The sequence below is a fragment of the Rhamphochromis longiceps genome, linkage group LG12 (genome assembly GCF_057381845.1).
Source record: "Rhamphochromis longiceps isolate RC_006_pf linkage group LG12, R_longiceps_female_GT1.1, whole genome shotgun sequence".
Lineage (NCBI taxonomy): Eukaryota > Metazoa > Chordata > Actinopteri > Cichliformes > Cichlidae > Rhamphochromis > Rhamphochromis longiceps.
In genome coordinates, this window is record NC_140568.1 from 28,557,755 (window position 1) to 28,571,998 (window position 14,244).

Consider the following 14,244-nt stretch of genomic DNA (forward strand, 5'->3'; position numbering starts at 1 on the left):
TACTTCCTGTGTGATTTCTTAGTTTACACTTGTAGATCATACCATACACATTTGTAACACTTTTAAGACATATTACTCTCCATACTTTTAAAGTCTGAAACTGCAGATTTGAACACTGCTGATAGGTCACTCAGACTTTTCCTTGGTTCTCACCTTGAAGTCGCCTTATCAGCAGAAAGATTCGCACCTTCCGTCTGATCTAACCCTCCACACTTTTCTCCTGTCATGTCCGCAGAGGCAAGTGGCGTACAGTGAATGGCGTAGATCTGGCTCAGAGGATAAGGGAGATGAGTGAAAACAGCTAGCAGTGACAGAAGTGAAAGCTGTAGAGTTGGTGTTTTGTGTGTAGTCTGTGCTGGAGGGTTGTCTCAAAGTTTGGAGATCATGTTTGGTTAGATTAAAGTGAACCAAAGTAGGGACTTTCATTACTGGTGTCACTGGTTTAGAAGATTTTATTATTTTTTATATTTTGTTGTTAACTGTGGGTTTTTTTTATTTTTCATCACCCTTTTTTTGTTTGTTTTGTTTTTTTCCCTGCTCCACAACAACAAACTAAAAATGATTTCAGCCACCATTTTTCAGCCAAGTCCAACTTGGCTGTAAACCTCGTATCACATGACCATTAACCATTCATGATTAAGGTTGATGCATTTGTTTCCTGCTGGAGAAGGTTTGTGTGAAAGTCACACATGCTGACTCGTATGATCTAATCAGAAAACTAAAGTCTGAAAGTCTGTGTCCTCTTGTCCAAACTAAAACACAGTCCTAGCAGTTGTAAAGGTCTCTCAATTAAATATCCTGAAATGTCATCTGAGAGCTGCATGTTAACAGTGCAATGTTTATGCTTTTTTTTTTTAAAAGCCATTGTTGTGGACCAGGCATTTTCTTATTAGTTTACTTATTAGTGTTCATCTTTAAGTCATCATAATCACACTTTTTTCCTTCATTGTTATGTTTTTTTTTGTCATTACTTGGAACCTTTCACTGATATTTTGTTCTTAATAAAGTCTTTGCATTTCAAACTTCCACCTGCCATCGTCTTTGTTTCATCCTGTCCTGCATCTGAATCCCACAACATGTTCCAATCTCGTTACAGGGAAACTATTGTGCAGATACTGATTCACTGTTTTTGCTGTGGTAGCTCATGCTTCCTTTACTTTTATATACAGTTTTTGACAGACAGTGACGTATTTTTCAATGTTGTTGTTTGGACAGATATTTTTCTAGTCTTTCTTTTTTTTTTAGAAAATTGAGAATGGACGTTTTGCCAGCTACAGGTACTTTGCTCATGCTAAAGTCAATGAATCTGACTTTCTCATGATCACCAAGAGGTGAGTGGTTTTTTTGGGGGGTTTTCTTTACCCTTTTTTGTTTGTTTTCTTCTGTTCAAGAAAGTGTTTTACTTGAGATAATGACCAAGAGCTGAGATATGGTTCAAATGATGCATAATTTTTTCTTTTCTAATCAGTTTGGATGCTAAAATTTTTGTAAAAGTTTATATAGTATTTGCATATTTCTACCAAGACTTTCAGATCAACTGTGAAGAAAATTCTTTCCTTTGTTTTCATTCATTTGTTTTAATGTTCTGCTGTACTTCTTGTACTTGACTCTCTATTAACAGCGTTACATTCAAATTCAATTCTAACTAATGTAAAGATTTGAGTTCATACTTCTGACATACAGTACCTTCATTGCCCACCAGGGGGCTGCAGCCCACACTGTAACACAGACTGTATAAAACTTGGATGTAGCTGGCATGGTGTCAGCTGTTGCTTTGTGGAGCTCCGTTTTGAATCCTGGAGATCAGCATTTCCACTGCTGCTGTCTTGGTTTAAAAAAACAAAACAATACAATACCCCCCCCCCCCCCCCCCCCCCCCCAAAAAAAAAAAAAAAATCCCGCCCAAAATACGGATGTAACGAGATAGTAAGCTGTATATTGAAGTTTTATTCAAAAATCCATTTTTTTTTAAATTCAGTTAAACCAAAATGAATGATTGACCCACAAACTGAGCTGGAAAATGTTTACAGTCGAGACAGGAAGCTGTTTTCACAAAGATAGGACCAAAAGTCTTTTTACAACCACACAGGTATCGCCATCTGGTGGCATTCAGATTAAGGTTTAAGGCACTCGCATGTTGGCTTCATCTTATGTCTTTTTACTTTTTTAATGCCTATGACTGGAAATCATTGTTTTGGGGATAAAGAAACTGAAATATAAAGTTTACATTTTTCTTTATTCATTCCTTTTAAACACACATCTTTTTTTTCCCAGGGGAATATTTTTTGTGACCAAAGGCACTTTTGGTCAGCTGACCTGTGAGTGGCAGTATCTGTTTGAAGAGTTCACCAAGGATCCAACCATTATAGAGGACCGCCGACTTCGCATTGAGGCCAAGGTAAAAACAAACAAACAACAAAGATGTTACCATTATTTACTACCCAAATTTTTCATTATCATTATTATTATTATTATTACTTCTGCACTGAACCTCGCCTTCCACTGCAGGAGAGAGTGAAGTCAGTCTTTCATGCCAAAGAGTTTGGGAAGATAATAAACTTCAAAACTCCAGAGATAGCCAAAGTAAGTTTGCAATTTGGACTCAAGCTGATATTTCCTTTCAGTCGGGATACACAACTAGTGAAAATAATTAGTTCTAACTTTGGGTCATTATTTATTTTCAGTGGGTTCTCACCAAATTGGAGGATGCAAGAGAGAGTTTACCCAAGTACTGACTCTGAAGATCGAGAAATGCTAAACACACGAGCTCTGTGTGTGCCAGTGCCTTTTTTTCTTTACTGCATGCTACTTTTTTTTCCCTCCGTGTGTGACTAGTGAATAAACGATGTGGACTGTCGGTGTGTGTCGGGGCTGAAAGACACAGTGTGCATGTAGACAGATTGCTGATTTCCATCCACTTTGCTTTGCATTCATTATTTTACACCTGGTCATGTTTTTTGTTTTTATTATAGTTCTCTTTATTAAAACGTTAAGTCTGGAGTTTACGAACAGGTTCTGTTATTGCCTGCTTGAAGGATTGTACGAATGGAGGATTGTGATTCCTTAGATGTACTTGTTCTAATCAAACACACATTAAAGCTGCTGTTGGACGAACTTTGAAAGGGGAAAAGAATGAGCGGGCCTCCACCTGCAGCTCATACCTCTGTTTCAAGTCTCTCCCACCAGATGAGCGCAGGATTTTGCACATTACGCACAGTTAAAAAAGGATTTTTGTTGACCTTGAGCTTCATGTGGATACCCCCGGCTCTAGCGGGTGAAAACTTTCTTAACCCTCCACCTCTTTCTCACTGCCCAAGAGAGCCAAGAAGAGGTAGAAGAGGACTCCCACTCCCCCACAAACGCTATTGTTGACCCCCCCCCCCCTTTCATAATGAAACCAAAAACATTTTTGCCTACCGTAGCTTTAGAGATTCAGTTTAACTTTCATTTCTGGATGTAAAGGAGGATTTGGGTGTAGAAATGTCAATCTTAACAGTGACTGGTAGGGGGGGAAAAAAATCCCTCGAGTATCACTGAGGCCAAATTAACTGTAATTGTTGTAGCACATTTAATGTTGCACACTGTTTCTTTTACTGGATTATATAAAAGGCATGTTAATATGAATTAGTATGGCTTTATAGTACACATAATTCAAAAAATGTGCATCCTTAAAGTTCTTTTTCCTATTTTTTTTATACATTGCAGAATAAAGACTGAGTGTGTGAGTCAGAGATGCATGCTATTTTTATACTGTACTTACATGCATCAGTTTGCTGTATATGACCTAATATGATGTCTATCTGTATATATCCATCCTCGCATCAGACTTTATGAGGAGCTTGCAGTATGAAATTTTGTGATTTTTATGTTTTTATACCACACATATGCAATGCCAAACATGCTGATGAATTATACAGAGAAAAGGTATATATTGAAAATAAAGGAATGCTAATTATTATTATCAGCTGCTGTTTACTCTGATGTATATTTCAAAGATTTGATTTTGGTCTTGGGCGCATCACGATATAATATCACTCAATTTCATTTACATCGTTTTGTTTTCGGGGAGCAAAATATTCACTGCAGTGGCTTTTTCTTTTTCATGCTGTTTTCAATAAAGTTTTTTGAATTCAAAGCGGTCTTCATTTATTCCTCGCACCAAGAAAACGTCAGGCACCTGACTTGTACTCTTTATTAAATAATTATATCTCTTTATTGAAAATAACCATAAATAGAAGAAACAGTGGTATTTTTTTTCCTAAAGCACATCTCAGACTATTTACATCTGACACTCTATGAACTCCGTGGCTCTGCTGACTGTCCTGAGTAAATAAGGCACTTACATGCGTCTCAGTGTTAGAGCAACCATTTCTAAACATTATGAAATCACAAAACCGGGCTAAAGAGCATCCTTATCAAACTATTACATGGGGATACATTTACATACATTAAAGCACTCAGATCATATGTCTATTTAAATAAGTAGTTCACACAACAGGTCAGTTACTTGCTACTAATTTTCACTTTCTCATTTCCACTGTAATGTATCATTTACAGCAAATACTAAAAAACTACAAGGGAAACTAAAGCATCTAAACACAATTTCATGTTAGTATGTCTGGTACAGGATGTTTGTATTCTCTCTTTTTTGGATCTCCCTTGTTAGAAATGAAACAATTTCAAATTGCTTCTTTTTTGGTTTAAGCTTGATTGATAATTAGATTCTTTTCTATTTCGGCTTTCCTCAGGTCTTCTCTTGTATGCATTTGCTCCTGTGCTGTATGCAACCTTTCTACACCAGGTTGAAGTCCCCGAGGTTGTGCCTGAGGATGGCTGTTTTCACGTCCTTGAAGATTAAGCGGATGTTTTCTGTGTCCGTGGCGCAGGTGAAGTGAGAATACAACGTCTTGTCCTTGTCCAGGTTTTGTTCTTGGTACATTTTTAGGATGAATTTTTGAGCTGCTACTTGATCCTGCTGAGGTCCTGCAATTCAGGGTTGATATTATTTAAATATGTCAGTAAATTCAACATACGCTCACCAGACACTTGATTGGGTAGACTTGTTCAACTGCTTGTTAATGCAAATATCTAATCTGCCAATTACATGACAGGAACTCAATGCATTTTACGACCTGCTGAAGTTCAAACTGAGCATCAGAATGGGGAAGAAAAGTGATTTAAGTGACTTTAAATGTTGGTACCAAACAGGCTGGTCTGAGTATTTCAAATTTACTGAGACACAACCATCTGTAGTGTTTACAGTGAATAGTCTGAAAGTGAAAGATGATCTGTGAGTAGCAGTCCTCACAGAGGTCAGAGGAGAATGGCCAGACGCGATGATATAGTAACTAATGGTAATTAACTACTGATTTCAACCGAGGTATGCAGAAGAGCATCTTCTGAAGCAGATGGTCTACAGCAGCAGAAGACCACACATGGTTTCACCTCTTGTCAGCCAAAAACACCAAACCAAAACTGAAATTCTAAGTCTTGATACTTAAAGATTAAAAATGTGTTTAAAAAAAAAAACAATCAGTTATTTTATTTTGAACAAATTATGGGTTTTTAATGCAGAACAAATTTGGTGATTTTCTTGTGGGCTTGTATCAAGGAGGGAGGGGCGGAGCTTAGACTAATGATTGCCAATGTGGACCAAAATTCCTGCTGAATGTTTTCAGCTCCCTTTTAAATCTCAGCCATGAAGAATTAAACCAATTCTGATGGTAAAGGAGGTTCAACCTGGTACCAGCACAGTGTACCTAATATAGTGTCAGTTGAGTATTTTTAGTCTATTTCAACACTTCCATAAAAATGAGTACCGTGCAGCGATTGTATGATGAAGGACTTAATTAGATCAGCTAAGTAATTACAAATCTTGTGGTGGAATAAGAGCTGAAATCAAGATGAGCATTCACTCAGTCTAACCTGTGAATTCAGGGAAGTAGGTGGATAAGTGAGAGTACAAGATCTTCTCCTTGAGGATGTCGGTCTTGTTGAGGAAAAGTATGACAGATGAGCGCTGGAACCAGGGGTAGGTGATGATGGTCTTGAACAGGGCCTTGCTCTCCTCCATGCGGTTCTGAGATGTTTAAAGGGATCAAACACATGTAAAACTCCAGGAGGATGTAAACTGAAATCATCATTTGCTGTGTCGTTAAATTCTCACCTCATTGTCGCACTCAGCCAGGACCTGATCGTATTCGCTGAGTGCCACCAAGAAAATGATGGAGGTGACGTTCTCAAAGCAGTGGATCCACTTTCTCCGCTCTGATCTTTGACCACCCACATCAACCATCCTGTCATAAAAGCAGCCAAGAAAAGTCACGCCACCTTCGAGGTCGGTGCCATGCCTGTGGCCAGTTCCAGTGCTGCTGCTATTATTTTGGTTCATAGAGTATTTCAAAGTAGAATGGGAGGCAGAGCCTTCAGCTTTCAGGCCCCTCTTCTGTGGAACCAGCTCCCAGTTTGGATTTGGGATACAGACAGCCTCTCTACTTTTAAGATTAGATTTAAAACTTTGCGTTTTGATAAAGCATATAGTTAGGGCTGGATCAGGTGATCTGTTAGTTATGCTACAATAGGTCTAGGCTGCATTGGCTTCCCATGAAGCACTGAGTGTTTCTTCTTCACTCACCTTTTACACATCACTCTTTAATCATTAGCTATTATTAATCTCTGGCTCTCTTACACAGTGTGTTGTTTGTCCTGTCGCCCTCACCTTATCCTCGAACAGTTGCAGCAGATGGCCGCCCCTCCCAGAATCTGATTCTGTTAAGAGTTTTCTTCCTGTTACAAGGGAGGTTTTCCTTGCTACTGTCACCAAGTGCTTTTTCAAAGGGAGTTGTTTAATTGTTGGCACTTTCTCTGCATTACTGTAAGGTCTTTACCTTAAGATATAAAGCACCTTGAGGTGACTGCTGTTTGTCATTTGATGCTATATAAACTCAACTGAACTGAATTGAAATGAAACTCTGTGCAGTGCAGAAGATGTCAATATGCACCTCACCTGAAAATGACATTCTGATCCTTAGACCACATGTCAAAGGGGTATTCAATGATACCAGTGGTTGGGACTCGGACTCTGAGGATGTCGTCAAGATCAGGTATGTATGAGGGCTGTGAAATCCGATCCAGATCTGTGAGATAGCTAAAAAGAAAAATATGCAGGGAGAAAAAAAAAACACTAAGAAAGGAGAAATGTAGAAAACTTAAAATGTAAACCAAATTTGATCTAGAAAAGTACAGAGATCTGCGCACACTGTTAAAGATCATAAATGCCTAATTCTCACTATTTGGTGGAGTCGGACAGCTGGTACTCCCTGCGCCGATCATAGCACTCCTGTATTCCAGGATCATCCCACAGACTCTTGACAGCCATGGCGAGGTTGCTATCTAAGTCCTTCACCTTATCCACCTCCACCTCCAGGACTGCGCTGGCATGGCTCTATGGACACACCGAGAAGACAAAAAGACAGTGAGGTAACAATGAGGTAACCATCCATCAAGTCTTTATTGTAAAGGACTGGAACAGAGTCAGTCTGCCTGTACCTGGTTCTGGGGATCAGTGAAAGATATACCAAGAGCCTCCATAGCTCGGACCATTGTCTGCATGGACGTGTAGATGTTCTGGTACACCAGCTTGGCATAGCTCCTTTTGTCCTCGTCTGTATATCCTCCTCCATGGATAATCCTCATTTGTTTGATAAAGGTGCTCTTTCCACTCTCTCCAGTGCCTGTGAGACACATTGAGGATTAAACTCAATAATAGATTTATTTGGTCTACAATTTTTTGCCTCGTTGCAAATTAACATTCTGCAAATCAAACCAAAGTAAACATCTGCTGGCTGCGTGAGCAGACGGGAATGCAGTTTTATGTCTAAGGTCTGTTTTTAAAAATCTGCATTCACGTGACAGCCTGTTTCTCAGCAGTGCTCATCGGTGCAGGATTTGACCATTTTAATTGTCATGTTTCTGAATTTTAAAGAAATCATGCTGATGAGTCAGTTACGACTGCTTTCATTGTCTTGATTTTGATGCCAGACAACAGGTTCTCATAGTACCTAGAAGTATTTAAGTATCAAAACCACCAGTAATAACATTAGTCTAACTACAGCTATAAAGAGGAAGAAAACAAATGTTAAGTATAAGAAAATTAGAGTACTTATTGTACAAGCAGATTATATCATTATAGTATAAATACTGAAATGTGTAAGCATCACTTATGTGCAGGTTGATATGGAGCTCATATGTGTGCTGCTGAGAGCTACATAGATAATGTTTTATTAAACGTATTGATATGCACACACTTACTAGATAAATTCAATTGCCCTATAGTATAATACTTTGAGTGGTGGAGGGATGTTTTATTTTGTCATGCCTCTATAATTATTTGCCTTTGTTCCCTGCCTGAGCAAATCAACCCCAGAAGCCCTGCAAACGGTCCAGAATGTGGCTGTGAGGCTGCTCAACAGGTCCTTAAAAGGTCCCATGTGACACCGATTCTTTCTTCTTTAGGCTGACTTCCAAAATTTTAGTGATCACTTTGGGTCTGAACCATTTAACGGAGAGGCTGTGCCTCAAGAGCTAGAGCAGGTCATTTACCTGTTGTAAGGCTGGTGGTTTGATCCGCGGCTGCTCCGCTCTGCATGCCAAACTATCCTGGAGAAAGATACTGAACCTTGAGTTGTTGTGTGTGGTCAGTGCTAGCTAGATGTTTGACCTTTAATTGTGCTAATTAAATTGGAAATGGACTGGTTTATTTCCAGTTTACTATGGTCAGTTGCCTCCATGTATTAGTAAATTACTACATTCATATGCAAATACGAGATCTTTGAGGTCAGCTGATCAGAGCTTGCTGGTGGTATCTGGTCCAGGTTAAAGATAAAAGACGAGCCTAATTTTCTACTCTTCATTTATCCCAAGAGAAGATATTATGGCCACTGCAAGCAAGCAAATTTAGCTCTCTGCTGCAAAGACACAAACAAAAAAAGTCATGGGAGTCTCTATCCCTCCTTACAGTGACAATTTTAAACTTGAAGTTGTCGATACAGTAAAATGTACCCCTGCCCAGTGTCATGCATCCATGCCCCTTCTGCAAGAGCATAAAGTTTATATATACTTTAAAATATTACTGAGCTGCATCCTGGTGAGTTATTACTGCAACTCAATATTTATGATATTTACATTAAAAAAGACCCAAATTTGAATTATTACGTGTGATGTTGCACAGGTGTTGCATACTGTATGCCAGCTGGCAGCTGCCTGGCAGCTACATTAAAGACCCATCTGTCTTTTTATGAACAACTTTTTACTAAGAGATAAGTTAAAAGAAATAAAAACAAGTTCTGTGACAACTCTCAATACCCAGCTTGTCCACGCAGGGACGCAAGCTGAACGATTTGAATGTATATTTGACTGCCAAAGGGACACTCGCCAATATCCGAGAACAGGAAGTTTAAATATCACAAATTGCCCGAAATAAAATTCAACATATCATTCATAGCTTTAGTTTCACCTGGTTGAATAAAATATTTTAGTCAACCTTGCTTAATTTGCTTCTGAAAAATGACCTTCCTTTGGTCAGATGGAAAAATAAATAAAACAAAAGCCCTCCTAACTTCCAATAATTAATTCAACAAGAACTGTGCACTTTTTCACCCTGAAACCTTTCCTGAGTGACAGGATCAGATGCACGCTTAATAACTCAGAGACTCGGTGTGTATTTGGACTCAAGCTCTCCATCTAAAAGGTCTTTCGACTAACTTATATTTCACTAAAACATAATATACTAGATGCATACATACTTGTTCTTATTAAAAGGTATGAAAACCACACACACAGAGTCCCTTTCTGCCATGTTACTCTTCAGCTCTTACAGCAAAAACTCGTAATATTCTCATTGAGATCACATGATGCACAGCCGATTTGGTAAACAAATGTGTTTGTTAACAGACCTGAATATTGGAGGTTGCTGTGTTTGTGTATGTGTGTGGGTTTATGCAGGGATGGGTGGGGAGTTTCATCTTTTGGGCAGTCGGTGTGTGCGTGTGTGTCCAGCTTGCATGTACGACACAGCTTCATACCTGCACACTTCCTCAATTGGGGAACGCTGTAACACGAGGCGGTGGTGCCCGCGTGAATGAATGTGATGTTAGTGTCATGAGATAACGGCTACTGTCAAAGTCTGTCCTCTCCGGGTTTTTTTTGTTGTCACAACTGAAATGTACCTGCTAGGCAGCGACTGTGCAGAGGCACAAAACAAAAAACATGAGAAGTCACTAATCTGCAAAATTTGACTTTTAAAAACAAACAAACAAAAAAAAAAACAAGATCCAGCAGATCTACTGCTACATTCAAACATATTCCAGTTAAAAATAACAGAAAAAACAACACTTCTTCCAAAAAGAAGAACCAAACAGTATTTCAGTGTCTATATATGTAAATGTATGTATTGATATTTGAGGGTATATATCGAAGGTATGTGTATATCCATATTTTTAAGTGTGCGCATGTGCATTTATACATTTAAACATGTTTATATGCATATATAGTATAAATATTATAATATAAATAATATTATTTATCACAACTGTGATAACGATCCTGTAGCGTGGGTAGGCGTGTATACACACCTACCCACGGTGAATGTAAGGATACATGTATGTATAGATGTATAATTGCATATGTTTGTTGTATGCACATCATGTGTCGGTATGAATGCACTTTTATGTGTGTGTGGGTAATTGGCAGGTCATTTGAAAGTAAGATAAATATTGCTATCATTCCATAAATAGGAAGGATCATATAAGTTTATACTTCTTATTAATCCTTCTCAGGCATAAAAAGTTGAGTTATTTATACACAGACGACTAACATACTGAATATTTGACTATACCTATCTACTGAGCTGTGATGATTCGGTATGCAAGTCGGCAGCTGTTCAAGTCAAATTTAAGGCCTCTGACAAAAAAGGGCAGAAAGTGAAGGTGTTGATCTCTTGCACTCTCAGTAGACCTGACTCTGACCATCCTAATGAAATCCACTGAGAGCTGAGTTACTCTGACCAGGTAACAAAAGGTTACTTTCTAGATCATGGCTGTCATACTCCTTTTACACTGTGGCCCACACAGAGCCCTGTTTGATCTTAGTGGGCTGGAGCAGTAGATTTATTACCTGGAAAAGAAAACCCTCCAAATCATTCCTCTTTCTGTCTGTTAGAGAGTTATCTCTGGGATGCTGGGATGATAGCTCCTTCAGGACTTAAACTCCGGTCAGAGAGTGGGGCACAGAGAGTGATGTCCAGATATACTTTAATGGAAGTTAACAGCAGCTCAACAGTACAGCAGTAGGCATACTGAACAAGTGTGGGAGGGGCGGACATGCGTGTGGTTCGTTGCACTTATAGCGATGCGACTGAAATATAAGGAGACTTTCGGTCACCGTCAGTGTAAAGACATTTAAGTATACATTAAATAGCTCAGACGGCATGAGAAAAACAAACGCATTTGCAACAGAAACACTCCAACGTGACTCTTTGTTCTCCCACTTTAAGAAAGGAGAATGATGATGAAATGCTTAAAAATGACAGAAAAAAAGCAGTTTATTTCCCAGACTATCCTGCAGACTGACATAAAATACACTTTGAATAATAACATTTATGTCCTTCTTCTTTGCATTTACCACATTATCCAAAGTTATTGCCTCTGTCAGTGCGCCCCAGAGCAGTTGTGGCTACAATGTAGCTTGCCATCACCAGTGTGTGAATGGGTGGATGACTGAATGTAGTGTAAAGCGCTTTGGTGTCCTTAGGGACTAAGTTAAGTGCTATACAAATACAGGCCATTTACCATTTATTTAGGGGGCTGGATTGGGCTCTTTGATGGCCAGGTTCTGGGCCCTGGGCCTTATGTTTGAAACTCTTTCAGCCTGAACAGAGACCTCAGGGTCATCCTTTTTTCTGGAAAGTCCCTCCACGTTTTGACTTCTCTCAACTACCTTTGTGATGCGTTAAACAAAACTGCTGGAGTCCAGCTGTCTGTAACAGCCTACAGTGAGCTGCGAAAATGTTTTTCTTTTAAAGCAAATGAATGTTGGTTTGGGGGCAAAAACATAACGCTGTGTTTTGAGTGAAATGATCTGCTAAGAGAACAGTTGGTAAAAACCAATAGCTCGTGCTCCGTGATGCATTTGCATGACTTTTGCATGAAACGCTAGTTATGGCTTTCAAACACACCACTGACCAAGGCGTGGATGGCGACTGGTTCCTGAAGTGCTCCCACACTACTGCAGTAAAATGCGCCCCCCCCAGGAAGAGAGAGTGTGTGTGTGTGTGTGTGTGTGTGTGTGTGTGTGTGTGTGTGTGTGTGTGTGTTTCTGTGGCCAGGTGGAGACTTACCGACCCCAGCAGGCAAAAAGTACTCAAGGATTCAAATCTCCGACCACGCTTAAATCAATGGCAGCGCCATGGCGCGCGGCTGCGCATACCCTGGATGTTCTCGGAAAGCCAGTGCGCCTCAACTGTGAAACGCTGCTCATGACTTGAATCCTCTCATGTAGCCACACGTGGCAATGACAAAATGTTGCGTGCTGGATATAATATATATAAAATTATATATTTGCCTTCTAAAGTGTGCATTTTACTTTCATATGGCTAAATGAATACTAGTCGACAGGCGTCAGAGCTCTGTCCCACCTGCCACGATACCCGTGGCCAGGAAGCGGTGAAGTAATGGCAAATTTTGAGCTGTCTCCCACAACTGAAAATGAAAACGCCTGGATCCTTCCGCTAGAGGAACAACTTTAAGAGCAAATGTTTTAAAGCTTTTCTTTTGCCCGGAAAAGAACATTTATGGCTACAATCTAGATAAAACTTTTGAATGATTTACAGCAAAGCACGAGGAGAATGAGGAGGACTCCGTGAAGTCAGTTACCCTCCGAGCTGGTGTTCAGGTTAGTGATGCTCACCTAAAAGCAGCAACTTGAGCTCCATGCGAGAGTCCTCCTTGTCCCTCCGCAGCTGCTTCTCAATCTCCTCGTTGATCCTCTGGTTCTCTCTCTCCTCCGCTGAAACACAGCATCCAGCCATCGCTGAAAGTCACCAGGTTGCTCTCCAACGACCACTCGGCTGTAAAAATGTCGCAGGCTTTGATTAAAGACAGAAAAAAAAAAGAAAAAGAAAACTCAGACGTGTTAAAAAAAAATACTCCTTTGCCCCCTCTTGCACTTCACAACTTCAGACGCAAAAAGGCACAGAGCATCTTCAAAACTGCGCCTTTGACTTCCACAGAAACAGAAAAGTTTGCTGCTAAAATATAAAGTGCTAGATTTCAGGGGTAAGTCCAAAGCTCTCTCTCTGTTTTACTTAAGCATCGAGGTGTACAACAAGGTGCACCACGAGCTGTTCCTATTGGACAAAGTGCTGCAGTTATACTCTACCTGGACGACACTTCAGCTTTATCCTGACGAATCGGGAGGGCGTGGCACCGGCTACAAATAGAAAAGGATAAAATGGGAAGTTCGCTGCCACAACCTGTGGAAACGGTGAGCGATGAGGAATTCACCTGTAGATGAGTTTTAATCGGACATGGAGTGCCATGGCTCATTCTTAGAAGTGCTCCACGCTGTGCTCGCTTTCCTTGGAAGTTTCTATAATATCACACTCGTAATTCACGAGTCTTGATGACATTAAATCATGGTTCGCGTTAATTGAAGGAAATTGCCATCCCGGGTTTCCTCCGTGGCGTGAGCGATAAGCAGAGTTTTGTCCTTTCCTTCTAAGATTCCTAATTATTTAAAGTAACACTCAGGTATGCCATTCAGCTGGGTTAGTTACGAGCTCGGGAGCAGCTTGGGAGAACAAGAAAACAGAGACTGCTTTAGGTTGCCTTCCCAATCGACTCAAAGGTTTATTTAGTACATAACAGCTTATATAGAGGAAAAAAAGGTTCGTGTGTCAGCTTTCCCAGTTCAAACCGGTACAGACCAAATAAGGAAACGTCTTCCTGCCTTGTGAGCAAAGAAGTATCCTGTGTGTAGTTTATCAGCTCAGCTACAATTTATGATCATCCCAGCAAAATACACAGAATACAGAGTTCTTTCATTAGTGAATTCTGAAACAAACCACCTGGCCTTTAACGAGCCTTTTTCTAAGAGATAAGGAAGGGAGGATGGGAGTAAGGAAGTGGTCTCGTCTCTGTGGTGTTTTCGACCTTGGGGTACCAGCCTGTGAGTCTTACACATTAATTC

At 39.9% G+C, this 14,244-nt stretch overlaps 2 protein-coding genes across 6 annotated transcripts in view; one reads left to right on the forward strand and one right to left on the reverse strand.

Annotated features, from left to right (window-relative positions):
* The window catches only part of vps13a (vacuolar protein sorting 13 homolog A), a 43,353-nt gene extending 39,218 nt beyond the window's left edge, over positions 1 to 4,135 (forward strand). For 4 of the 5 annotated variants that reach the window (XM_085425654.1, XM_085425657.1, XM_085425656.1 and 1 more), the window contains 4 exons: positions 1,246 to 1,331; positions 2,275 to 2,398; positions 2,509 to 2,583; positions 2,685 to 4,135. In XM_085425654.1, coding sequence (XP_085281780.1) covers positions 1,246 to 1,331; positions 2,275 to 2,398; positions 2,509 to 2,583; positions 2,685 to 2,735 — 336 coding nt within the window. In that variant the 3' untranslated portion in view covers positions 2,736 to 4,135. Of the gene's footprint in view, positions 1 to 235; positions 342 to 1,245; positions 1,332 to 2,274; positions 2,399 to 2,508; positions 2,584 to 2,684 lie in introns of those variants that run through there. The other variant, XM_085425658.1, reaches the window with a different exon arrangement.
* Positions 4,136 to 4,214: 79 nt separating this feature from the next.
* On the reverse strand, positions 4,215 to 13,700 carry LOC146657517 (guanine nucleotide-binding protein subunit alpha-14-like). The gene is made up of 9 exons (XM_085425660.1): positions 13,560 to 13,700; positions 13,435 to 13,485; positions 12,964 to 13,141; positions 7,549 to 7,733; positions 7,290 to 7,444; positions 7,007 to 7,147; positions 6,167 to 6,296; positions 5,926 to 6,079; positions 4,215 to 4,983 (listed from the first exon to the last, which is right to left on the reverse strand). Exons 3-9 carry the CDS (start codon positions 13,082 to 13,084, stop codon positions 4,793 to 4,795), a joined length of 1,077 nt encoding a protein of 358 aa, XP_085281786.1. The 5' UTR covers positions 13,085 to 13,141; positions 13,435 to 13,485; positions 13,560 to 13,700; the 3' UTR covers positions 4,215 to 4,792.
* Positions 13,701 to 14,244: the final 544 nt, after the last annotated feature.

Coding starts and splice junctions, on each gene's coding strand:
- LOC146657517 (XM_085425660.1), bottom strand. CDS start 13,084: ATGGCTGGATGCTGTGTTTCAGCGGAGGAGAGAGAGAACCAGAGGATC. Junction 7,445..7,548: donor TCACTGATCCCCAGAACCAG/GTACAGGCAGAC, acceptor GTGTGTCCATAG/AGCCATGCCAGCGCAGTCCT. Junction 6,080..6,166: donor TGGCTGAGTGCGACAATGAG/GTGAGAATTTAA, acceptor TAAACATCTCAG/AACCGCATGGAGGAGAGCAA.